This window comes from Chenopodium album, chromosome 22 (assembly GCF_948465745.1).
Source record: "Chenopodium album chromosome 22, dcCheAlbu1.1, whole genome shotgun sequence".
Classification (NCBI taxonomy): Eukaryota; Viridiplantae; Streptophyta; class Magnoliopsida; order Caryophyllales; family Amaranthaceae; genus Chenopodium; species Chenopodium album.
The window spans coordinates 38,964,100-38,990,933 of record NC_137855.1 but is presented as its reverse complement, the minus strand read 5'-3'; the positions used below and the strand labels follow the sequence as shown (position 1 = coordinate 38,990,933).

The 26,834-nt window shown below is 35.9% G+C and overlaps 6 protein-coding genes across 6 annotated transcripts; 1 reads left to right on the top strand and 5 right to left on the bottom strand.

Moving 5' to 3' along the window:
* Positions 1-4,126: 4,126 nt before the first annotated feature.
* Positions 4,127-4,864, bottom strand: LOC145604393 (uncharacterized). Its single transcript, XM_081660301.1, has one exon. The coding sequence runs from the start codon at positions 4,862-4,864 to the stop codon at positions 4,127-4,129; it is 738 nt and encodes a 245-aa protein (XP_081516427.1).
* Positions 4,865-8,959: 4,095 nt separating this feature from the next.
* LOC145604392 (uncharacterized) lies at positions 8,960-9,697 on the top strand. The gene has a single exon (XM_081660300.1). It carries the CDS (start codon positions 8,960-8,962, stop codon positions 9,695-9,697), a length of 738 nt encoding a protein of 245 aa, XP_081516426.1.
* A 2,664-nt stretch (positions 9,698-12,361) lies between these two features.
* On the bottom strand, positions 12,362-13,099 carry LOC145604391 (uncharacterized). Its single transcript, XM_081660299.1, has one exon. It carries the CDS (start codon positions 13,097-13,099, stop codon positions 12,362-12,364), a length of 738 nt encoding a protein of 245 aa, XP_081516425.1.
* Positions 13,100-17,140: 4,041 nt separating this feature from the next.
* On the bottom strand, positions 17,141-17,899 carry LOC145604390 (uncharacterized). The gene has a single exon (XM_081660298.1). It carries the CDS (start codon positions 17,897-17,899, stop codon positions 17,141-17,143), a length of 759 nt encoding a protein of 252 aa, XP_081516424.1.
* A 1,368-nt stretch (positions 17,900-19,267) lies between these two features.
* On the bottom strand, positions 19,268-20,003 carry LOC145604389 (uncharacterized). Its single transcript, XM_081660297.1, has 2 exons — positions 19,545-20,003; positions 19,268-19,483 (listed from the first exon to the last, which is right to left on the bottom strand). The coding sequence occupies exons 1-2, from the start codon at positions 20,001-20,003 to the stop codon at positions 19,268-19,270; spliced, it is 675 nt and encodes a 224-aa protein (XP_081516423.1).
* A 1,205-nt stretch (positions 20,004-21,208) lies between these two features.
* Positions 21,209-22,012, bottom strand: LOC145604387 (uncharacterized). Its single transcript, XM_081660296.1, has one exon. The coding sequence runs from the start codon at positions 22,010-22,012 to the stop codon at positions 21,209-21,211; it is 804 nt and encodes a 267-aa protein (XP_081516422.1).
* Between the last annotated feature and the right edge of the window lie 4,822 nt (positions 22,013-26,834).

Genomic DNA, 26,834 nt, shown 5'->3' with positions numbered 1-26,834 from the left:
TACTTCATATTACAAATTAAATGGGTCAAAGCAATTTAAAAACATTTTAATAATTCAACTATTCAATTGTGACCAAACTAAATACTAATAATGGTTAGTTTATTGGTTTGCAAGTAACATCTTCTCTTTATTTAAAGTTAAAATCAATATTTCATCAATTGATCATTATTCTTAGGCATAAACCAAGCACATTTAAGTACAATAATACAATTGCAAAAATAATAATGTGGCAAAAGATTTAAAGTGATGTGGCGAAATGACAAAGAAGAATTGACAAATGGCAAAATGTCACTCCTTGTCTTGGAGTTTTAATAATAATATAGATTAAACAATTCATAAACCCTAATTTTTGGAATTGAGCAAAAACCCCCAAATTGATATTGTTAACCCTAATTAAACTACTCAATTAAGTTTGTTCAACGTTAGATTGCAACAATTGTAACCTAATTTGCGAAAATTTCGTGTTTAAAATCGAATTTTCAGATTCAATTGGAAGGATATCGTGGGAAGAAAGAGGGAAATCGAGGGAAGAGAGAGAGAAAGAGAGGGAAACATGTTGCGTGGGCCCTAGATGACGTCATGTCTCCCAAAAGGTGGGAGTTTCAAAAGTTTTGGAAAAAACTAGGTGGTAAAATTTTTTTTACAAAAAAAAAAAAAAAAAAAAAAAACTTGAGGTGGTAATTTCAATTTTGGCCACAATACTTGGTGGTAATTATCAAATTTTCCGTTTTACAATGTACCTAATATCACTAAGTAACTAACTAAAAGACCAATATAGCTTTCGGTCTTTCGGATCAGCAGTTTGATTTGGCTCACGATATACATGTCGAGTACTTCAACTATCAAAATTATTGAGCAGAAGATACATGTCTGTGATAATATGATCAATCTGCCACGGGTAGGTCACGAACCTTGAGTTAATAACTACTTTGTAGCTTTGTTCAATCACAAGAAGGATGCCCTTGTGAAGGAAAGAAAATTAATTCTCAACTATGAAGGCAAAGCTAATTGTGGTGTATTGGACATATAAAGTATGACAAAATTAGTTCTCAACATGAGTTGAATGACTTCTCTCTTATATATCATTTGAAATTTTACTTTGAGGTTGGTGTTAATTCAGATACTTGAGTCAAGTTCGGTGAGGTCAAGTTTACTTCATCATGCTAAATTATTGTGTTCATACAAGTTGAAATTTAAATCGAATATTTTTGGGTCAAACTAGATCGCGCTTCATAGTAACCGTAAGACTATTAACTTCATATGTTTTGGATTAATTGCAAGGACTTGCTTATTGGAAAAGAAACACCAATATTAAAATGCTCCGTTTTTTTTGTATAATAATCTTGTTCTTCTATTTCACACAATGTAATTTTACTCTACATTCTACAATAACTACACCTTACAAAATTGTTTCACTTTTAATACCACATTATGATATACAATCTCAATTTATTTCATATACCTATATTTTCTTAAACTATATATGCAGTGCAGTGTAGCTATTAATCTAAAACAGACTAATTTATACTACCTCCGTTTCTTTTTAGTTGACACGTATTCCTTTTTAGGAAGTTTTTTTTTAGTTGACATGTTTTGGGGTAACTTTTTTACCTTGCATTTACAAGCTACCCTACTTGCTTTTTCATTCTCTCTCACTCTCTCTCCTCTCCTTAATATATGTGCCTAAATCAAACGCGTCAACTAAATAGAAACGGAGGAAGTAATAAGTATCCTTCATTTTTACATATCAAGTACATGAAGAAGCCAAGTACATTAATGCAAAGGATATTAGATAGATTTCTTACCTTAAGTGTTACTCCTCACAGGTCTTACACATGTAAAAACTAATAGATCGACATGAACAAAAGTCGACATAAAAGATAACTTATTTACAACATTACTTTCGAGCTAGATGAAATTTTGGTAACAAAAAATGTTTAAACTTATGATCTGCATGAGTTGCAATAAACTATAGATAAGAGATGTGTAATATTATATTGGAGAAAATCCTTTTGTAATGCAATAAACTAATCTTTTTCATAAAGCATTTCTTTACATAACTAAGGCAGAGAAGTCAAAATGCAGATCTTATTTATACATTAAGGTAAGAGAGGACAAGTAGTGGAATCTTGTATTAATCCGTGAAAGATTACATGATTTTATTTTTCCATAGAGGGCTTCCATGGTTATGTACTTATGTTTCATATTGTCTCTTCCTAATCAACTGGCCAGCTAACTATAGCACGAATTGAACGATGCTTGGATAATTGACTTTGGATTGTATATAATGATCTTACGTACAATGTCATTTACTGCACCCTGTACGCCTATCACGATCCTAAGCAACAGCTATGCACGAGTGTAAATATTGAGATAGGAGTATTGAGATAGGAGTATTGTGATATGATATTGTGAGAATAATATCATATGAGATATTATTGTGAAAAGATATACGTGAGATATTTTGAATATATTTATATTAGGAAGATAAGATAATCAGGAATATTAGGGTTAAGTATTTCTATTGTCTATATATATTGTAATGTGGCCAAATATTATGAATGGGAAAATACAATGGAAATATAGAGAGAACTATTTTCCCCAATATTTAACATGGTATCAAGAGCCTAGGGAGATCTTGGGATGAAAACATGAGAGCTCATGTGGGAGAATGAGAGAGCCTAACTTAAACACGAGAGTTCGTGTGAAAGGAGAGAATGAAAAAAAACCCTTAATCACGAGAGTTCGTGTGAGAGGAGAGGATGAAAAACACGAGAGTTCGTGTGAGAGAATGAGAAAAACCTTAAACACGAGAGATCATGTGAGAAGAGAAGAAAAAAAATATGACGGGTTCGAAAGAAAGACGTTCTCGTTGTATTGATTGATGGGTTCGAAAAGAATGACGTTCTCATCAAATGGGAGAAAATACCTTAAACACGAGAATTCGTGTAAGTGGAGTGATCAATTGCACGCATTATTCATTATGTGCGTTCAATACAGTGAGGTTGTGAGAGTTCACAATTTTTTTGGAAATTAAAAGTATACGTCATTAACGTATAATAAAAGTATGAGAATTATTGTGAGAGTTCACAATATAATTTTTTTTATTTTTTATGAGATCGATTTTATGACTATGTTGATCATGGTGAAATTTGAAGATTTTGATGAAGAGGAAGAACGTGGCATGATCAAGTATTGTCCAAGATGTAGATGTTATTTTATTGTCCAAGTCGGACGTTCGAGATCTACCCCTCCGACTTGAGGGAGGGTATTGAGATAGGAGTATTGTGATATGATATTGTGAGAATAATATCATATGAGATATTATTGTGAAAAGATATACGTGTTATTTTGAATATATTTATATACGGAAGATAAGATAATCAGGAATATTAGGGTTAAGTATTTCTATTGTCTATATATATTGTAATGTAGCCGAAGAGAATGAAGGGGAAAATACTATGAGAATTACTTTCCCCAATATTTAACAGTAAATGACTCTATTTATCTACTAATAATGAGTAGAAATTGGCATGTTTTTAAAATGGATTGAGTAAAATTTGAAGTATTCCTTTTAAAAATGTAATAACTCGTGTGCATGATCCTAGAATAAAGGTGAGTGCTTGACTGTAGGAGACCATGCAATATTATGCATTCATGCTACAATATATTTTGATATTCCTGCAGACAAATGGAATCTAAACAGCTAATGAGCTATAAGAATTCATGAGTCGATTCAAGCCATTCAACGCGTACCTTCACATGGAGTCATTATTGTGATAATCAACCTTCATTTAATCATAATGTCTATTAAGGGAAAATGATCTTATTATTATTCTATTTTATTTATTAAAAAAAAAATATTCATAGAATAGAATTCTTTTTTACCAGATAATTTCATATTAGAAATAATTAACTTGAGTAAATCATGTCTTTTGTACCGTCAAATTTGTTTAACCATTTTCAGGCTTCAAGCCTCTGGTAACTTTTAGTACGATTGAATGAATGATTGAAAGCAGAAACTTAAAGAACACAGATATAATTAGAGAGAATTGTATGTATAGTATATTCATTTGTATGTATATTCACAGTATCAAAAATTTTTGTACAAGGATGAATTTCTATTCTAGTTGCTAAGGACATTGAGAAGAGTTGATCTTGTCTTCACCAAATGCCTAAACAATGATTCTAAAACTTCGTCGATTTCTTGAATTTCTGACTCTAAATTTACTAGTTTTGACATATCAACATTCACTTTCTTCACAAGAAGAGCATCAACAACATCAAAGGTTGTTGCTGCTTTCTTCTCAGATCTTTGGCTAAAGAAAGACCAGCTACTCTTCTTTGATCCACCGATGTAAGACAACAAGGAGTTAAAGACTTCAGCAGTCAATGCTTGCACATCCTTGAGCATGCTCTCAATGGCAACGGGCTCAACTGCATTGATATCTTTCAAGCACTTCTTGATTGTCTTCTTGGATGCTCTTCTTGTTTTTAGGTATTCAGCGACTTCATTGGTAATGTCAAGTTCACCGCTGCATCTTCTTCGAAGAACTGATTGAATGTTTTGGATCTGTTCCTTTGACACTGCCAAGACATCTCGGGATGTTGAGCAAATGTCAATGAGTCTTAAAGATCCGTCTAATACTTGTTGAGATTGAGATACGGTTTTCTGATTTTGGGGCAATTGAAGAAACTCTTCAACTGATTTGTATAAATCATTTAAACCACTAAGTTTGGTGGTCAAAGATGAAGTAGAAGCAGCTTGAGAAGACCTCAACCTGTTCAATTGTTGATCCAAATGCTCAGAAACAGGGTGAGAGTTTGAGGGGAAACTGAAAGATCGAGTGTGGATAGAAGCCATTTTGATATTGATTTTAAGTTTGTTAAAAGGCTTAGAGTTATAAGATAGATGTTTTGAGTTGTTGATTATCTCATTGATTTGGCTCTATTTATACCAAAGTAAGAGAAGACAAAAAGAATCAAAAATTAAATGAGACTATGTGAGACAACATGGACTTTCTTGGGGTTGTTTCACATTGTCTCTTGTCAGCAAACTAGCCAACTCACGAATCGATTGATGATGAAATTTTCTGTTAATATTATATACTTCATATCGATTAATAAAATGAAATGAATGATATTTTGTTATACAACCACCACTACAAAATCTGCTATATGATGTCCTATTTTAATGTAGCATCTTTCAGCTGTTTGTTCTATGTCTTTTAACTCTTAAACAGCTCATATATATTTTCAAATCATGTGGTGATCATCTATAGTATTTTGCGACAAAATGGAGGTATCATGATCCTATAAATGCGCTATACACGAGAGTGTAGATGAGGAGTACTTATCTCTCATTAGCTGCAATGAAAACTCCATAACCCGTCCGTGTTCCTTGCTCATGCAAACTCCACAACTCGTCTGTCGGTCTGTGCTCCTAGCTCTATAACCCATCTGTGTTCCGTGATCATTCACTGTAATGCAAATTGCATACCCCATCTGTCGTCTGTTGGTCTGTGTTACTTGCTCATTGCCGCAAATGCCATAACCCATCTCTGTTGGCCATCCTCAGTAGCTGAAGATTGAATACTACAGAGCAGTATACCAAACTCATCTCACCATATGGATGCTGTATCAACGAATCAGCCCATTTTAATTTTTACCATACATATCAATCACTGTAATAGGCACTAATATAGCACTAGAATTAAATTATACCCTCAGTTCCCAAAGTCCTATAAACTGAAAAGCGCTCCAAGAAGCAAATTTTCTCTTAGGCATTTTATCGAACACATTCTCAGCATCGTCAAACTCGGCAGCTCGGGTATGACGCAAATTATGTTCGGATGATGTGAGAAGGGCAAGGATTCGAATAATGGGATTGCAGTCATATGTTAGTTGAAGGAGACGGCAGTGGGCTCGAGAAGTTCGGTGCGAGGTGCGACGAAGATGGTGCTTTTGTGGGTTAGGTGATATTTAGTTCGGAAATAAAACAATCGTGATACTGTTAGCAGAGGATCTGAGGCTAGAGCCATCAATTCGGGTATTGAGGTCGGGTTTTGATTGGACCATGTTAGGTTTTGATTCATATTCAAATCGGTTCCTTTTAGGTTGATAATATCTTCAAGTTCAGATTGGATTATGTTGTTCGTTTATCTTTTGGTTTTGGGGATTTAGAAATTAATTTTCATCAAATTATAGTAAATCCAATACTTTGGGTTCGAGCAAAATTAAGTTGATTCTTTCAAAAAAAAAAAAAAAAAAAAATTAAGTTGAATGATAGGTAAAATTGGACTCAAGTAAGGCGTAGGTTGATTTATACTTAGGTTAGGTAAACTTTTCATTGTTACAAAGAAGCTAATCGGGTGGCTGATTGGCTTGCAAACTTTGGGGTAAATTCGGAGCAACAATTGGTGATGTTTGGGGCAATCCCTTTGAATCTTCATGCTGTTTAATTGGAGGATTTGAGTGGAGTAGCTTGGGTTTGTATAGTCTTGGACAAAAATAAGTAGTTTTTTATTTTATTTTTTAGTCGTTTAGTTTTATTTTTGCTATATACTTTTCTTTTTTTTTTTTTGTATCAATATTAATATTAACTAGGTTTATCATTGTAAGCAAATTAAGTTCAACCACTTGTGGTTAAATCTAGTTTCATTTGTTGCAGGTTGGTTAAAAAGATATTGGGAAGCAAATGATTTGAATTGTGATTTACTTCTCCATGTATAATTTTGATTATTATACATCAATACATGACCAATAAACATAATTAAGTTGGGTTTTTTTTTTAATTAAAAAAAAATCGGATAAAAAGATTTCCATATGATTGTATTTTTGTTAAAATTGTTTCAATAGGTATTTTCTATTTTACTCCGTATAAGTAACCATGTAAATTTTTAAGGGGTCAAAATTATGCGTTGATAAGCATGCGGGTCAAAATATACAACTTAAAATTTTAGAAAATTCAATTTTTTTTGGGCCCACTTAAAACCTTTTTCTCCACTTTTTCTGCGTTTAACCAATAATCATCATGACCTATTTCGAAAAATTGAACGACTTTTACTTGGGAACGCAAAAGAATGATATTAGTAAATATTTAAAATACCACGAAATGAACATAAACTTAATGAATATTTTGTTTAACTGAAAATTTTATAAAGCATTCTAGTGAGGACTTGGCATAATTTCAAAGATGAGGACTTCTGTACAAATGTACTATAGGTCATTAAAATGGAAATTTTGTGTAGAACTACCCTAAAGATAGGGTCATTTGTGAACAACTACCCATTTTTTTATTTGTTTAGAACTACCCACAAATTTGAAAACGTTTGGGTAGCACTACCCATTAACATTTTCCGTTCAATTAAGACGTTATCGGAGCTCACTTTTTTCACTTTTCCCACCCAATTAACTCTCCCAATTTGTATAAAGGTTTTAATTTACTTTAATTAACCTAATTAGGGTTTTAATTAGAATTCATTTTAGGGTTCGTGAGTTTAGTATTATTTGGGGATTTTGATTTCTAAGGTTTGGGGGTTTAATTGAATTGGGATTTTTGCTTATTTTAGCATTAATTGGCCATTGTAATTGAAAAAAGTGAAAAATTGGGCCAAAATAACATTTTAATGGGATGAAAAACGTTAGTGGGTAGTGCTACCTAAATTTTTCCAAACTTGCGGCTAGTTCTAAACAAATATAAAAAAAAATGGGTAGTTGTTCACAAATGACCCTATATTTAGGGTAGTTCTACATAAAATTTCCCATTAAAATGGGTGAATTTGGAAAGAACAAAAAAAAATCGATTTTATTTTGCCCTGTTTGAATTGATGCATTCCTTGACATTTTTGCTTCATAACCTCAGCCTTCCCTTGTCGACAAAGTGACAAACCCACCAACACCGCCACAAATCCCATCGTGGTATCGCCAGATCAACCACCATCTTCATCGGCACTATACTTTCTCCTCCATTAAAACCTCGCTTACGAACCCCTCATCTTCAATTCATTATCTGTTGCACGAAGGGTGTTTGATGAAATGCCTAACTGAGATTTTGCTTCTTGGAATGCTTTGATTTTCTGAATTGGAGTTCACTTTTTTTCTGCCTCTTCTCAAATGGAGGCTTTGAAGAGGGGATAATCAATTTCTAGTTCTATAATGCAGTGACTGATGAATGCTTGAATCGTCGATAAAGCGTGTGATGAGTTTGGCAATACCAACTTATTTGGAGTACATAGCAAATGAACGTTGAACACAGACGGGTACTGGAGCTTGCATTGTAACAATTGATCTGAGTGTGGAACTTGGACGGGTCATGGAGATTACATTGTATTGCAGCGATTGAGCGTGGAACACGGACTGATCATGGAGTTTACATTGCAGCAAATGAGTATCGAAGATGGAACAAGGACGGGTTATATATATGAAATTTGAATTGCAGCAAATGAGAGATAAGTACTCGTCTTTCCCACTCGTGTATAGCGCATTTATTGGATCATGATACCTATATTTTGTCGCGAAACTCTGTAGTTAATTACCACATGATTTCCATTGGAACAGGGGATGCAGTAAACACACTGGCTGAGAGTTTATAGACATAATGGAAACACCTCTTAAGGAGCTTGATTAAAATAACACATCTTGCAGTTTTGTACTGGTTGTTGTATAACATAATATCCTGCAATTCATTAATTTAATTAATATCAAGTCTATAATTGTATTCACAGAAAATTTTATCAGTACTCGATTCGTGAGCTGGTTAGTTTGCTATTAAGAGGCATTATGAAACAACACCAAGGAAGACCATGTTATCTCTCTGAGTTACATTTATATTTTTGATTCCTTCTGTCTTTTAGCATCCTGGTATAAATAGAGGCTTCAGAATGAGATATTCAACAACTCAAAACTTCCATCTTTCAACTCTTAAGCCTCTTAACAAAACTAAAAAAGAATATCTAAAATGGCTTCCATCCACACTCGATCTTTCAGTTTCCCCTCAAACTCTCACCCCGTTTCTGAACAATTGGATCAACAATTGAACAGGTTGAGATCTTCTCAAGCTGCTTCTACTTCATCCTTGACCACCAAACTTAGTGGTCTAAATGATTTATACAAATCAGTTGAAGAGTTTCTTCAATTGCCCCAAAATCAGAAAACCGTATCTCAGTCTCAACAAGTATTAGATGGATCTCTAAGACTCATTGACATTTGCTCAACATCTCGAGATGTCTTGGCAGTGTCAAAGGAACAGATCCAAAACATTCAATCAGTTCTTCGAAGAAGATGCAGTGGTGAACTTGACATTACCAATGAAGTTGCTGAGTACCTAAAAACCAGAAGAGCTTCCAAGAAGACAATCAAGAAGTGTTTGAAAGATATCAATGCAGTTGAGCCCATTGCCATTGAGAGCATGCTCAAGGATGTACAAGCGTTGACTGCTGAAGTCTTTAACTCCTTGTTGTCTTACATCGGTGGCTCACAGAAAAGTAGCTGGTCTTTCTTTAGCCAAAGATCTGAGAAGAAAGCAGCAACATCCTTTGATGTTGTTGATGCTCTTCTTGTGAAGAAAGTGAATGTTGATATGTCACAACTAGTAAATTTAGAGTCCGAAATTCAAGAAATTGATGAAGTTTTGGAATCCTTGTTTAGGCATTTGGTGAAGACCAGATCAACTCTTCTCAATGTCCTTAGCAACTAGAATAGAAATTTATCTCTGTACAAAAAATTTTGATACTTGAACATACTATACAAATGAATATACGATACATACAATTCTCTCTAATTTTATCTTTGTTCTTCAATTTTATTCTTTCAATCGTACCAAGTTATTACTATATCCTTGAAATACAAAGGGTAAAAAAAATCTGACAGTACGAATTGCATGGTTAACTGAATTTAATAAATACAGCAAGTGATTATCAGTTTTTGAAATGAAATCACATGAAAAAATAAAAAATAAAAAATCGTTTTTCCATGAGAAATAAATAAAAAAAAAAAACGGAATAATAAAGATTATTTTCCATTAAAAGAGATGATGATTAAATGAAGGCTAATTATCAGTTTATCACAATAATGACTCAATGTGAAGCAACGCGTTGAATCGACTAAAGAATGCATAGCTTATTAGCTGTTATTATTCTATATGTCTGATGGAGAGCTTCATGATATATTGTAGTAAGGGCGTGCATTAATGCATGAAATTGCATGGTCTCCTACAGTCAAGCACACTCCTTTATTCTTGGATCATGCACACGAGTTCTTACATTTTTCTAAAGGGAAGGAGGTGCTGAGATTCCTATATGTTCATCAAATTTTACTCAATCTATTTAAAAACACGCCAATTGCTAACCATTAATTGATGTATTAGCTATTCTACTGATATATGGTGTCATTTACACTCGTGTGTAGCTGTTGCTTAGGATCGTGATGGACATACAGGGATCAGGATAGAACATTGTATGTTAGTTAGATCATTATATGCAATCTAAAATCAATATTTTGAGCATCATACGTGTTATCAGTAGCTGGCAAATTGAGTAGGAGGCGACAGTTGGAAATGTCATAACCATGGATGGCTCTGAATAGAAAAATATAATCATGTTATCTTTCATATTGTTACTTTGATTTATAAACACCTAAAAACGAAAGGTAAAGTCACCTCACCATAGTCACCAAGACTTGCATATTCAACTTCTCTGCCTTTGTTTTCATCAACAAGCTACAAAAAAAAATTAAAAAAAAAAAAATTTAAAAAATGGCTCACCCAATTTTAATTAATGGACAATAGTGCAGATATCTTGATTGAGATCGTATCAAGCTGCCTTTACTTTACCAACACTAAGCCAAACACTTCAGATACAAACCGTAGAGATTTGTGAGTTAATTCAACTTCTGCACAATTTAGAAGCCTTATTATTCCAAAATCTGCACACAAAGGTGATACATCAAGAGATGTCCTCATAAAATCAGAGGAACTCTTCTAAGATATTCTATCAGTAATAAGGGCAAGGTGCAGTGGTGAACTTAAATAATAAAATTACCAAGCAATTGATTTAATTAATAATCTGTCAAAAGAGATGAAAATTCTACAAAGCATTAGACTCCTTGTTCAGGCATTATTTATTTAAGACTGGAGCGATTTAACATTTTTTGATAAAACAAATCCAAATCATCTAGAGTGATGTTCTCTAGAGTTGGATGAGTGTAAACTTAAATTATTTCCAAAACCATACATCCAAAAAATACAGGGACATAACCAGCTATAAGAGGTTAATCTTAAATTAGTGTACAAAAATAAAGAGATTTGAATACCAATTAAATGGATTTAATTAGTGAAAATTAGTGTCATTTGGGACTCATGCAACTTAATAGAATTACCCTCTAAACTAGAACTAAACATCGTCTTTCGACTTACTGAACAAATGAGGGGTGGTAAGGGAGCGAGGGTAAGTGTTTAGTACTACCATGTTAATTGTTAACATCCTTGTTTTGGATTGCAAAATGGCTACAGTTCATCCTATTACCTACTGTTCCTGCAAACAAAAGCTACAAAATAGAGAAACAGATAGAATCTTATAATAAGTGAAAGATAACAAGATTTTATTAATCTGTAAGGGCTTCCATGGTTATGTTTCATATTTTCTCTTCCTACTCAACGTGCCAGCTAATTTATAACACGAATAATGCTTGGATTGACTATTGATTTTGGATTGTACATCTATATATTGATATAACATATAATGCCATATCCTGCACCCTGTACATCCAACATGATCCTAAGCAACAGCTACGCACGAGTGGAAATGAACCAAGAATAAAGGAGAGTGCCTGACTGTAGGAGACCACGCAATTTCATGCATTCATGCACACCCTTACTATAATATATTCTGAAACTCTCCAGCAGACATATGGAATATTAACAGCTAACAAGCTATGCATTCATTAGCCAATTCAACGCGTATCTTCACATGGAGCCATTCTGATATTAAACAACCTTCAATTAATTATAATCTCTTTTATTGGAAAATAATTGGATTTATTATTTCATTTTTATTAATATTTCTTCAAAGAGAAACTTTATTTACCTTTGGATTTCACTTTAGAAACAGAGAATTACTTACAGAGTATAATTAAAGTAATTTAATTGACTTTTGTAATCATATAACTTATGCTGTTGAATTTTATTTTTACCATCTGTTTTTCAGGCTTCAAGAGTCTAGTAACTTTGGTACGATTAAAAAAAATGATTGAAAGCATAAATTTGAAGAACACAAATATAATTAGAGAAATTGTATGTATAGTATATTCATTTGTATGTATATTCACGTATCAAAAATTTTTTGTACAAGGATGAATTTCTATTCTAGTTGCTAAGGACATTGAGAAGAGTTGATCTGGTCTTCACCAAATGCCTAAACAATGATTCCAAAACTTCGTCAATTTCTTGAATTTCTGACTCTAAATTTACTAGTTGTGACATATCAACATTTACTTTCTTTACAAGAAGAGCATCAACAGCATCAAAGGATGTTGCTGCTTTCTTCTCAGATCTTTGGCTAAAGAAAGACCAGCTACTCTTCTGTGATCCACCGATGTAAGATAACAAGGAGTTAAAGATTTCAGCAGTCAATGCTTGCACATCCTTGAGCATGCTCTCAATGGCAACGGGCTCAACTGCATTAATGTCTTTCAAGCACTTCTTGATTGTCTTCTTGGAAGCTCTTCTGGTTTTTAGGTATTCAGCGACTTCATTGGTGATGTCAAGTTCACCGCTGCACCTTCTTCGAAGAACTGATTGAATGCTTTGGATCTGTTCCTTTGACACTGCCAAGACATCTCGAGATGTTGAGCAAATGTCAATGAGTCTTAGAGATCCATCCAATACTTGTTTAGATTGGGATACGGTTATCTGATTTTGTGGTAGTTGAAGAAACTCTTCAACACACTTGTATAAATCATTAAGGCCACTAAGTTTGCTGGACAAGGATGAAGTAGAAGCAGCTTGAGATGATCTCAACCTGTTCAATTGTTGATCCAATTGCTCAGAAACGGGGTGAGAGTTTGAGGGGAAACTGAAAGATCGAGTATGGATGGAAGCCATTTTAGTATTGTTTTAAAGTTTGTTAAGAGGCTTATTGTTGTAAGATAGAAGTTTTGAGTTGTTGATCTTCTCATTCTTTTGGCTCTATTTATACCAAAGAAACAGAAGACAAAAGGAATCAAAAAATTAAGTAATACTCGGAGAGAGAACATTGTATTCCTTGGGGTTGTTTCACATTGTCTCTTCTCAGCTGGCCAACCAACGAGGCAACGAGTCGATCAATGGTGGACTTTCTACTAATATAAATATACTCCATATCAATTAAAGAATAGATATGAAGGATCCATTGTTCTACAACAACCAATACAAAATCTGCAAGATTGGTCTTATTTTAATTCAATACCTGTCTAATGTGTGTTAACTCCCAACATCTGATGCATTTTCTTTCTGTATCCCCTCGTTTAAGTGAATACATGTGGTGATTAGCTAAGTTTTAGCATACAATACTCTGCTATAAAATTAAACATCATGACCCTTAAAACGCGCTAAACACGAGTGGAAAGGATTAGTACTTACCTCAAGTATTATATATGCCGCAGAGAGTGCTCCAAGAAATGCCATTTGCTGCCATGCTCGCGCTCATTCGCTGCAAATTCCATAACCATCCGTGTTCCCCGGAATAATACTCTTCTTGCACCCAACATTGCCAAACACATTGCGCTCTATTCGGCAATGAACCCATCTTGTCCAAATAAACCAATCACTACATTACACCCCGCAATAATCTTTATATATGTCCAACTTATGATCCTTAGTTTAGAACTAGAATTCATCCCTTCATCCAAGCCCTCGTTCGAGTGGACGCAGAGAAAGAACACAAAGCAAGGCAACATCATCAGGAAAGCTGCCTACATCAAGTGGCCAAACAACGTATCAAAGCATTCCAAGCAATAAAGCAAATATTATTTTATTTAGGCATTTCATCGAACATCTTCTGGGCAACCCCAGAATCTCAAACATTTCAATCCCAGTTATTGGCAAGCGTACATCCACGATCCACCTTGAACCCAGGTGAAAGAATGTATCAGAGATAGAGTACGAAGCACGGCGACAACGGTCTAACAATGTATCAAAGCATCCAAGCAATAATGCAACTATTTCATTTTGGCATTTCATCAAACACCTTCTGGGCAATCACAAAACGCAGAATTACAGCTTATAGTCATTGGGATTAGCACATCCACCTTGAACTAAACGAATGTATTAAAATCTCAACCTTTGCCATTGCAAGTGCAGATTTCTTTGAGGATATGACAGTCATGTGAGAGCTGCAAATTGGAGAGTTTGAAAATTGGAATGACGTCGAATTGTGTGATTTTGGAGGGGGCAATGTCTATAAGACGATGGTGGAGTTGGCGGTAAAGCGGTGGAGTTCAGGGTGGCTATTAATTGATGAACTAAGCTAGCCAGGGTAGAGGACAGGAGGTTGGAGGTGATAATTTGCGTGCTTGGTAAACACGAGCCGGATAAAAAAAAACAGGGGCCAAAAGTAACTTTTGCGAGTTACTCCGTATATACAATTGAAGGTACTAAAGTTTAGGAAAAGTTGCAGTGAAGGTACTAAAGTTTCAAAAGTTGCAGGTAAAGTACTCACCACAAAATTAATCTATTGTAACAAGTTAACCAAACAAAAAAAAAATGAAAAATAAAATTCTGACATTTATGAGGGTACTAATGTTTGTCCTCACAACTTTTCTAATTCATCTTCTCTCTCCTCTCTTCACATGTTAACCACTTCACTAAAAACAAACACCAAACTTCCACCAACACCTCCTCACCGTCAACTCCAAAGACAAACACCATTCACACCAAAACTCCAAATTCTCTCTCTTCCTATCCATAACATCTACTCCACACACTTCCCCTCTAAAGCCCTCTTCCAGCAACTCATTGTCTCGCAAAGTCATCATTCTCAACAATGGTAGGGGTATTTTCATCTTAGTGGTGGTTTTATTTAAGAATAGAGGACAAATTGGGTGGGGAAAGTGAAATCCCTAAATTTTGATTAAAATGGCATTGTTGATTAAGGTGAGCAAAATGGAAATTGGGCTGCATTATTGGTAGTATTTTCACTGTCAAATGTGATGTTTTTGGATTTGGGTTAACGATTTATAATTGGTGTTCCTGAGTATAAAAGCCGGCGACAAAAGCTTTGTGGCGAGAAGGAAGGCGTCGACCAAGGTTGGGTAGCGTCGTAGCGGTGGCTAATGAGTAATAGCGGCAAGGGTCGTGGCGGCATAGGTTTAGATTTCGTCGTTTGTGTTCGATTGATTTGATTTTTGGCATTTTTTACCCTTAATAATTTTTTATTTTGTTGATTGATTATGAGAATAATGTTGAAAATATGTTGTTTCTCAAAGTACAGCTGATTAGACAAATCAGTTTTTTTTTTTTATTCGAAATAGGGGTAAACCGGTTACAGGCAATTGCCACCGGTATTTTAACCTCCTATTGTGGGTTCAGTACCCTTTTCGCACAAATTTAAACTTGAGTACTCTCTTTGCAACTTTCCCCAAACATTAGTACTCTCAATTATATATAACTCTAACTTTTGCGGTAAAAATAGGTAAAAATCGGGGTTTATTAGAAAACCACTTCATGATAAACGAACTTCTTTATAACAGAGATTAGCTGAGGGGAATTATTTTTTAGGATGCCCATTCGGTTGATTAAAGCTTAGTTCCAAGTATATCTAAATCCAATCCGGATCGCACACCTGGTTTATGATAGGTGAGTCTCCTAATAAGAATTTCTGCATACAATGAGGCTTGAACTTGAGTCCTCCCTTAAACGGCTTTAGTTACTATAACTAAGGAGAATGTTAACACATTGGTTTTTCAATCATTTTTGTAGACTTTTGACACAAAGCTACCAAATTTATCTTTTAGGTTTTGTTTTTTGAGAAAATAAGGTTTTGCAATTTAGATGCTTGTATTTAATTTGTATTAACATTCAAATGAAATACGAGTAGCTATTTTAAATTTTCTAACTACCCACCTCTAATTTCTAAATCAATAGCTAACATCTACTCTCAGTGTCAACAATGTTATTAACTATGTTACTCGAACTTGATAATCCATGTTCGACATGGGTCTTGTGACTTGTGTTCAAGTGTTCAATTAAATTATCATGTGAAAATTCTTCATGATTTTGATTGTATTTCCGTGTGACTATGTCTATGTGTTAAAGATTCGGCGTGATTATTAATTAAATATATAGGAGAAATAAAGAGTTCGAATAACATACATAAGTACTTCGTACTAGTATATACTTCGTATATTATAAATGACTTGAACTACCAATCAAATTAAAAATCATCTAGCTATCCTCACAATATTTACTGTCATATTCTGCTCCCTGTATGTCCATCATGATCCTAAGCAACTGCTATGAACGAGTAGAAATGACACATTTTATCAGCAAGCTAGCTAACAAATCAATTAATGATTTGCATTTTCTGTCAATTTTAAACGAATATGTTGAACATAATTGCAAGGAAAGGAGCCTTAAAAATGTTAATGAACTCGTGTACATGATCCAAATTTGTAGGCGAGCTCCTAAATAATACTTCGACTGTCATACATACACGCTCTTGTTACAATAATACTGAGTTTGTTGAAGCTCCTACAGACAATTGGAATCTTACAGCTTACCTTCACATGGAGTCATTCTGATAATCCACCTTAGTTATATACTTTTAATCATCTTAATGAAGAGTATTTATAGTTTTTTTTTTTAATTCAATTTTTATATATTTTTTTCTTAAGAAAGACTTTTATTTTCATTTAGTGTTTTTAGAAAACAGAGAATTTCTTAAATAATTAACAAGACATAACAAATTAAATTTACAGCTTTCTGTTTGTGGATTGGAGTGAATCTTGTATCTCATATTTTGTATGATGCATGATTAATGTATAATTGTAAGTATAAATTTGATTGATAAAACAAAAATTTGAGATAATTGTATCAGTATCATGTATATTCATTTGTATTGTATGTTCAAGTATCAAAATTTTTGTACAGGAAAAATTTCTGTTCTATCTAATAACTAAGGACATTGAGAAGAGTTGATCTAGTCTTCACCAAATGCCTAAACAATGATTCCAAAACTTCGTCGATTTCTTGAATTTCTGACTCTAAATTTACTAGTTGTGACATATCAACATTCATTTTCTTCACAAGAATAGCATCAACAGCGTCAAAAGATGTTGCTGCTTCCTTCTCAGATTTTTGTCCAACAAGTTTTGAGAAAGACCAGCTACTTTTCTGTGATCCGCCGATGTATGATAACATGGAGTTAAAGATTTCAGCTGTCAATGCTTGCACATCCTTGAGCATGCTTTCGATGGCAATGGACTCGTTAGTTTTGTCAACTGCATTGATATCTTTCAAGCACTTCTTGATTGTCTTCTTGGATGACTTTCTTGTTTTAAGGTATGAGGCGACTTCCTTGGTAATGTCAAGTTCACCACTACACCTTCTTCGAAGAACTGATTGAATGTCTTGGATGCTTTCCTTTGTCAAGGCCAAGACATCCCGAGATGTGGAGCAAATGTCAAGGAGTCTTAGAGATCCATCTAACACTTGTTGAGATTGAGATACGGTTTTCTGATTTTGAGGCAGTTGAAGGAACTCTTCAACACACTTGTATAAGTCATTTAGACCGCTAAGTTTGCTTGAAAGGGATGAAGTAGAAGCAGCTTGAGATGATCTCAACCTGTTCAATTGTTGATCCAACTGCTCAGAAACGGGGTGAGAGTTTGAAGGGAAACTGAAAGATCGAGTGTGGTAAGAAGCCATTTTATGTTCTTTAAAGTTTGTTTTAAGGCTAAGAGTTGAAAGATAGAAGTTTTGATTTGATGATTTACTCATTTCTTTGGCTCTATTTATACCAAAGCAAGAGAAGACAAAAGGAATCAAAAAATAAATGAGACTCACAGAGATAACATGTCCTTCCTTTGGGTTGTTTAACATTGTCTCTTCTTTCGCCTACTAATCAATCAATCGATGATTAAATAATTTGTTGATACCACATACTCCATTAAGGCAGATAAAAGAAATGAAGGATTATTTGTTATACAACCACCAGACATTGTCTGCAAGATGAATAGATGATGTCTTAGTTTAAAATAGCTCCTTACAAATGTTTGTTATATGTTTCTAATATGATTTCTGTATCGCGTGTATACCCTTATTACAGTGAATATGATCATGAACCTTATTTTTTATAGTAATACTCTGTTACAAAGTACAAAATTTTGTACATGATCCTACTAATGCGCTATACACGAGTGGCAAAAACAAGTACTCATCTCTAGTATAATGTACTGCAGGAGTACTCTTTCATGGTGCCTATTAACAATCTATATAAAATTATGTACTTATATTCACAAAATATTCAATGTCTTATGCTGCTCCCTGCATGTCCATCATGATCCTAAGCAAATGCTACGCACGAGTAGAAATGACACATTCTATCAGCTGGCTACTTAACAAATCACATATTCTGTTTTTTTAATACAAATGAATGAAATTGCGAGGATAGGAGCCTCAAAAATATTAATAAACAACAATAATGAAGTTGTGTACATGATCCAAATTTGTAGGTAAGTACCTGACTATATTGTCTATATACAACAAGAACCTGCATTTTTAATGACTGTCATACACGCCCTTATACAATACAATATAATACTGATTTCTGAAGCACTGCAGACAATTGGAATCGTACAGCTACTTAGCAATTAATTCGCGATACAATTCAACGCTTCCCTGCAAATGGAATCATTCTGATAATCAACCTTAGTTAAATTTTCATAATAATCTTAATGAAGAATTTATCTTATGTTAATTTTTTTTATCCAGAAAAGGCTCATCTTTTCCTCTAATTTGTCTTAGAAAACAGAGAATTTCTTAAATTTTTAACTAAAACAATATTTACTGTTTTTTGTTAACTGTAATGAATCATGTATGATATGATGTCTCATACTATCAGTCATTTTAATTTTATTTTACCCTTCATTTCAAGTATTTAAGCATCTCTAAGGCATGATTGAAAGTATGAGCTTGAAGAACACAACGAAAATTCGAGATAATTGTATGTATAGTATATTCATTTGTATGTATATTCACGTATCAAAAATTTTTGTACAAGGACAAATTTCTATTCTAGTTGCTAAGGACATTGAGAAGAGTTGATCTTGTCTTCACCAAATGCCTAAACAATGATTCCAAAACTTCGTCAATTTCTTGAATTTCTGACTCTAAATTTACTAGTTGTGACATGTCAACATTGACTTTCTTCTCAAGAAGAGCATCAACAGCATCAAAGGATGTTGCTGCTTTCTTCTCAGATCTTTGGCTAAAGAAAGACCAGCTACTCTTCTGTGATCCACCGATGTAAGACAACAAGGAGTTAAAAGACTTCAGCAGTCAACGCTTGCACATCCTTGAGCATGCTCTCAATGGCAACGGGTTCAACTGCATTGATATCTTTCAAGCACTTCTTGATTGTCTTCTTGGAAGCTCTTCTTGTTTTCAGATATGCAGCGACTTCATTGGTAATATCAAGTTCACCACTACACCTTCTTCGAAGAACTGATTGAATGTCTTGGATGCTTTCTTTTGTCATTGCCAAGACATCCCGAGATGTGGAACAAATGTCGAGTCTTAGAGATCCATCCAACACTTGTTGAGATTGAGATACGGTTTTCTGATTTTGGGGCAGTTGAAGAAACTCTTCAACACACTTGTATAAATCATTTAGACCACTAAGTTTGGCGGTCAAGGATGAAGTAGAAGCAGCTTGAGATGATCTCAATCTGTTCAATTGTTGATCCAATTGTTCTGAAACGGGGTGAGAGTTTGAGGGGAAACTGAATGATCGAGTATGGATAGAAGCCATTTTAAATATTCTTTTTTAGTTTTGTTAAGAGGCTTAGAGTTGTAAGATAGAAGTTTTGATTTGATGAATAACTCATTCTTCTACCTCTATTTATACCAAGGTAACAGAAGACATAAGGCATCAAAAAATTAAACGAAACACTGTCTAATAACATGGTCTTCGTTGGGCTTGTTTCACATTGTCGCTTCTTTCGTTACTAATGAATCAATCGATGATTAAATAATTTGTTAAAATTACATATCAGTTAAGGCGAATTAAAGAAAAGAAGGATTTTCTGCTATACAACAACCAGACAATACCTGCAATAGCTTCTTTCCAATGTTTGTTCTGTGCTTAATAGCACCAAGCTAAACAGCTAATGTGATTTCTGAATCTTGAGTATTCCCTTATTATAGTGAATATGATCTTTTGATGATCTTATTTTTTTATAGTAATATTTTGCTACGAAGTCTTGTATCATGATCCTAATAATGCGCTATGCACGAGTGGCTATGACAAGTACTCATCTCTAAGCTAGTATATATATAATGTACTGCAGGAGTGCTCAATAATTTGCCAACGATGCACACGAGTAGCATTGAAATCAGGTGCCTAGGAGGAAATTACATAGATACAGGAAATAGATAATAGAATAAGATTTTGATTACTGTTGTTAATAAGATCCTGCAAGGCTTTTTATTATGTAGATATAAACTGAGACCTGCCTGAATGATCCTTGAAAGTAGTAGGCAATTTCTTGACTGTATCAGATAGTCCATGCTATGTTCATCTCGACAAATCGAACTGTAACAGGATTAGTCCATCATTCGTCCCAGTACACTCTGTAATGGAAAAAATCCGTCTTATTTTGTTCAATTTTTATCAAGAAAGTACACATAATATAATCAGTCAAATTTATCTTGAACACATTGTGTTCAAGCTAACAGACATTTCTTTCACAATGTGATGTAATTCAAAAACAGAATGACTTGTAACATAAACTAGAAAGTTTGGTGTATTTTAAACTCTCTCAGTTAATTTCCTTTGATTTGAAGTATTGACTAGTGTTACATATCAGGCATATTGTAATGTATGATGGTATAAATTCAAATAAGAATAAAATGGAACACAAATTGGATAAAATTGTATAATACTAGTATTTATTTGTGTATAGCTAGAATGTTTTTTCACCTAACAAAATGTGTGTACAGGAATTAATATCTGTACTAGTTACTAAGAACATTGAGAAGAGTTGCTCTGTACCTAATCAGATGCCTGTATAAGCATTCTAACACTTCGTCGATTTCTTGAACTTCATACTCTAATTTCACTATTTGTGACATATCAACATTTAATTTCTTTTTTTGGCTAATCATCAACTCTAGAGTAGCATCAACAGCTTCAAATTCACTGATGGATGCTTCTGTTTCCTTCTCGGATCTTTGGCTGACAAGTTTTGAGAAAGACCAGCTACTATTCCGCAATCCACTGATGTAGGACAACAAGGAGTTGAAGACATCAACTATCAATGCTTGCACTTCTCTTAGCATGCTCTCGGTGGCATTAGTCTCATTAGTTCTGTCAACTTCCTTGATATCTTTCAAGCACTTCTTGATTATCTTTTTGGATGTCTTTCGGGTTTTAAGGTATTCAACAACTTCATTGTTAATGTCAACTTCATCACTGCACCTTCTTCGTAGCACTGATTGTATGTCTTTCAGCCGTTCCTTAGACTGTACTAGAACATCTCGATAGGTGGCACAGATGTCAAGTAGCCTTAAAGATCCATTTAACACCTCCTCAACCCAAATTTTGCTTTGAATTTGGCATACTGTTTTCTGATTCAGAGGCAGCTGCAGAAATTGATCAACACACTTGTATAAATCTTCAAAACCAGTAAGTTTGCTGGTGACTGATGAAGTCGAGGCAGCTTGACATGACCTTAATCTGCACAATTGTTCTTCCAACTGATCAACAATTGGGTGAGAATTCGAGGGATAACTAGAAGAACGGGTGTGGTGAGATGCCATTTTTGTAGTTGCTTTCGATGTTTGAAGGTCAAAGAACCACTCAAGATGCTGCAATGTTTTTATTCTGTGACTTGCTCTTCCTTCCCTAACTTGGCTAACTAAATATGATTAGGTAGAAGAAGACATAAGGAATCTCATCCGACAAACAAACAGTTAAGGTTATGCTTCACAATGTTTCTTCTTTCCAAATTTGCCAGCTAATTAATTAATACATTATCAGATTATTGATTCAGATCATGCTGCACAAATATAATCAGATGTTATATTCAATGGTCTACATTGTAGTGTATGTCAATCTAATCGCGGAATTATACTTAAGTTGAGCATAAGATATGAAGAATCTCACCTTCAACAACAACCAACACAATTTTTATCATGATCAAATGTTTGTGCTATGTTTTTAACACCCAACTTACCAGCTAATGTGTAGTACAGACATGCAGGGGACCTTAATTTTAATACAAGTCATGTTACAAAGTTTTATATCATGATCCACAAGTTGTGTACAATGAGTACAGGAAACAGTACTTTTCGGTTGTGTTATATGGTACAATCTGCAGGAGTGCTGAAAGGTTTCACAACAATGTGCTAGGAATTAGATCAGTAAAAACAGAGCAAGCAAGCAATTAGAGAGAAATGTTAGCCAAAACCGATAGATTGTATTGCAAGACAGAGAAACTTCAATACAACTCCTTTCTTTTGAGAGGAAAGGATGCTCTCCCAAGGAATGATTCCCACAATTGATTTCTAGATACATTCCCTCTACACAAACTCCCCTTAAATAGCTAAAAATAACTAACAATCAGAAATAACAAACTTATCACACAAAACAAGGACTAACAAACTAATTCTCATAATGACATATTTGCCCTCCCTGTAACAACTTTTAGCTTCAGAATTCCAGCTCACTTTCTCTGCCAGACCCTTGCTTAAACTTCCTCCTTGCATATGTGAAACGCACCATAGGCTTAGGCTGATCTCTTGCAATACCCCCTGCCCAAAAAAGCACCTTGTCCTCAAGGTGGAACTGAGGAAAACGAGCAGCTATTTCATCATGGTCTTCCCAAGTAGTCTCAAAGTCCTGTAAACCCTTCCACTTAATCAGAACCTCAGTAGCAGATTGAGAATTCCGCACCCCAAGCACAGCCTCTGGTTCCACCTCTAACACCAAATCAGCAGAGAGTTGAGTAGGCAAGACAGTAGGCAGTTGTCCTGGTCCCAAGGCCTTTTTCAGTTGAGAAATGTGGAAAACAGGATGAATCTTAGCTGTATCAGGGAGCTGCAAACGATATGCCACCTTACCCACACGTTCCAACACTTCATAAGGTCCATAAAAACGTGGAGAGAGTTTGTCAGACTGTCTCCTAGCCACAGTGAGCTGCCTGTAAGGCTGTAGCCTAAGATAGACCAAGTCCCCCACTTGAAACTCACCATCTCTCCGAGACTTATTCTCATATTGCTTCATGTAAGCCTGAGCTTGCACCAGGTGGTATTTCAAGTCATCCAAGATCGCATCCCTCTCCAAAAGTAAGTCTTCCAAAGAAGAAAGTGAAGTGCCCCCGGAAGAGAATCTGACCAAGTGGGGAGGATCTCTTCCATAGAGAGCCTTGAAGGGAGTGCATAGAGTGGCTGTATGAAAAGCCGTATTATACCAATATTCTGCCCAATGTATCCAACTAGCCCAACTCGATGGTTTCCCATTTACAAAGCAACGCAAATAGGACTCAATTCCCTTGTTGACCACTTCGGTCTGCCCATCTGATTGCGGATGGTAAGCTGTACTTCTCCGAAGACTCGTGCCCTGTAATCTGAACAGTTCCTTCCAGAATATACTGAGAAAAATTTTGTCCCGATCGGACACTATAGAAGATGGCATACCATGTAACCTCACCACCTCTTTAACAAAAACTTGAGCAACCAACTGAGCATTATAAGGATGCCTGAGAAGAATGAAATGACCATACTTGGTCAATCTATCAACAACCACCAGAATAGTGTTCCACCCCAAAGATTTTGGAAGACCCTCCACAAAATCCATGGAAACATCTTCCCACACTTGCTCAGGAATAGGAAGGGGTTGCAGAAACCCCAAGGGAGATAAGGTGGATACTTTGTTTTGTTGGCAAATGTGACATTGCTGAACATAAGTTGTCACATCCTTGCGCATTCCCACCCAATACCACTCACCCGCAATTTGTTGATATGTTTTGAAGTCCCCGGCATGGCCCCCAACTGGTGAGTCGTGGTATTCCTTAAGCAACCTGGAGGTGAGTTCACTTTGCTTGGGAATAACCACCCTGCTCTTGTACTTCAACACCCCATTTTCGAGTGTATACCCTTTTGGAACTACATCCCCAGCTTGTATTTGAGCAATGAGCTGCTGGATGGTCTTGTCTTGCTTAATAAAAGACTGAACAAATTGCCATTGAACCCCGCAAGAAGTGACCAAAGCAGCACACTCTAACAGAACACCATGCTGCCTAGACAATGCATCTGCCACTTTATTAGTGGCCCCTGGCTTGTAATGAATGTCAAAGGTATACCCCAAGAGTTTGCTTACCCATTTTTGGTAAACTTGGCCTACTTCTTTCTGTTCAAGCAAGTATTTAAGGCTGCGTTGGTCTGTCCTTACCACAAATTGCCTTCCTAGCAAGTAGTGTCGCCATTTCTCCACCGCAAACACAATGGCCATGAGTTCTTTTTCATATATTGGCTTCGTTCTAGCTCTCAAACCCAAGATTTTGCTGAAGAAAGCAATGGGGTGGTTGTCTTGGAGAAGGACAGCTCCTAACCCGTGCCCCGAAGCATCAGTTTCCACTATGAAAGGCAATGAAAAATTTGGAGCAGCTAGGATAGGGGCTGTAACCATGGCTGCCTTGAGGGCTTCAAAGGCAGAGGTTGCTTGTTCTGACCATCCAAAGCAGTCTTTGCGCAGCTGATTAGTTAAAGGTTGAGCAATCATCGCATACCCTTGAATAAACTTTCTATAATACCCTGTAAGCCCGAGGAATCCTCTCAATTCCTTAATGGTGGTAGGAACAGGCCATTCCACCATAGCTTGCACCTTAGAAGCATCCACTTCAACCCCATTTGCTGAAATTACATGCCCCAAATAAGCTACCCGAGTCCTCCCAACTTCACACTTTTTAAAATTTGCATACAATTGGTGAGCAGCCAACGTTTCCAAAACCTTCCTGAGATGGTGTTGATGAGACTCCTCACATGGACTATATACCAGGATATCATCGAAAAAAACCAAGACAAACTTCCTCAAAAAAGGGCGAAACACTTCGTTCATAAGTGACTGGAAAGTTGCAGGGGCGTTTGTGAGCCCAAAGGGCATTACGAGAAATTCGTAATGACCCTCATGGGTACGAAAGGCTGTTTTAGGCACATCCTCTCTTCTGACTCTAATCTGGTGATACCCAGATTTCAAGTCCATTTTGGTGAAAATCGTGGAACCACACAGCTCATCCAACAATTCATCAATCATGGGTATGGGAAATTTATCAGGCACGGTGTCCTTATTCAAGGCCCTGTAATCTACACAAAATCGCCAACTACCATCTTTTTTCTTAACCAACAGAATAGGGCTAGAATAGGCACCGATGGAGGTTTGTATTATACCTGCTCGAAGCATATCTGTCACTAGCTTCTCAATCTCGTCTTTCTGAGATTGGGGGTAACGGTATGGGCGAACGCTGATCGGATTTGCTCCATGTTTCAGTGTGATGGCATGCTCTATAGGACGTCTGGGTGGTAAGCCCTCGGGCATATGAAAAACTTGCTGGAACTCATGAATTAACGGCTGGAAATTGGCAGGAACAGAGGGCTGCTCCTCGTCCACACTCTCCAAATGGTTACATTCGACTATGAACCCATGCCCTTCCTTCTGCAATGATTTGAACAGGCTTTCAACGAAATACAAGTCCTGCTAAGTTGAGAATCTCCTTTCAATGTGACAGATTCTCCCCCTAGCTGAAATTTGAGAGTCTGATTCTTCCAATTAGCCATGGTAGTGCCCAATTTCTCCAACCATTGGATTCCCAGAATTAAATCTGAGTTTCCTAAGGGCAGCACCAAGAAGTCCTCAACAATGGTGATCCCTTGAACCTCCAGCACCACACCACGACACACTCCACTCCCTTGCACCGTGTCCCCTGTTCCCAATGTCACCCCAAAACTTGCCGCCTCAGTCACCGGAAGCTGTAGATGCTCGGCAGCGACGGAAGATATGAAGTTGTGTGTCGCGCCGGGATCCACCATTACCACCACCTTATCATCCTTGATGGAGCCTAACATTCTCATAGTTTTAGGACTCGTAAGTCCCATTACGGAGCACAGAGCTACCTTGGGGTTGGTTGCGGGTTCAGTCACGGGTGGAATCGGGTCGGAAATTTGTGTTTCTGCTGCAGAAAATTCACCGGAATCCTCCCACTCCATCTCCTCGTCGTCCACCGTTAACAAAACACTCAACTCACGGCGGCGGCAACGGTGGTTGAGATTCCACTTCTCATCGCACCTGAAACACAGCCCTTGCTCCCTCTTTTGCTGAAGCTCCCTCTCCGACAACCTCCTTATCTCGCCGGTGGTTTTGTGGTGGGTGGTTGCGTGTTTGGGAGGTGGGTATGTGTTTAGGTTTGGGTGGTTCGTGTTTTGGTTTGGGTAATTTTGGATCTGGGAAGAGGAGTTAGAACGTAGGGTAGGATTGGGTGTGCGCCACGTGGGCGGGTTAGTATTAGGCTTGGGCCGTGGGCTAAGCCTTAATTTCTCCTCAACCCGCATAGCAAGCTCCATAGCCCGATCCAGAGTAATCGGGTCT

What these genes read in the sequence shown, in the direction of transcription:
- LOC145604393 (XM_081660301.1), bottom strand. Translation starts at nt 4,864, where the DNA reads ATGGCTTCTATCCACACTCGATCTTTCAGTTTCCCCTCAAACTCTCAC.
- LOC145604392 (XM_081660300.1), top strand. Translation starts at nt 8,960, where the DNA reads ATGGCTTCCATCCACACTCGATCTTTCAGTTTCCCCTCAAACTCTCAC.
- LOC145604391 (XM_081660299.1), bottom strand. Translation starts at nt 13,099, where the DNA reads ATGGCTTCCATCCATACTCGATCTTTCAGTTTCCCCTCAAACTCTCAC.
- LOC145604390 (XM_081660298.1), bottom strand. Translation starts at nt 17,899, where the DNA reads ATGGCTTCTTACCACACTCGATCTTTCAGTTTCCCTTCAAACTCTCAC.
- LOC145604389 (XM_081660297.1), bottom strand. Translation starts at nt 20,003, where the DNA reads ATGGCTTCTATCCATACTCGATCATTCAGTTTCCCCTCAAACTCTCAC. An exon ending in TTGAGAGCATGCTCAAGGAT is followed by an intron (nt 19,484 to 19,544) that starts GTGCAAGCGTTG and finishes GGTGGATCACAG; the next exon opens with AAGAGTAGCTGGTCTTTCTT.
- LOC145604387 (XM_081660296.1), bottom strand. Translation starts at nt 22,012, where the DNA reads ATGGCATCTCACCACACCCGTTCTTCTAGTTATCCCTCGAATTCTCAC.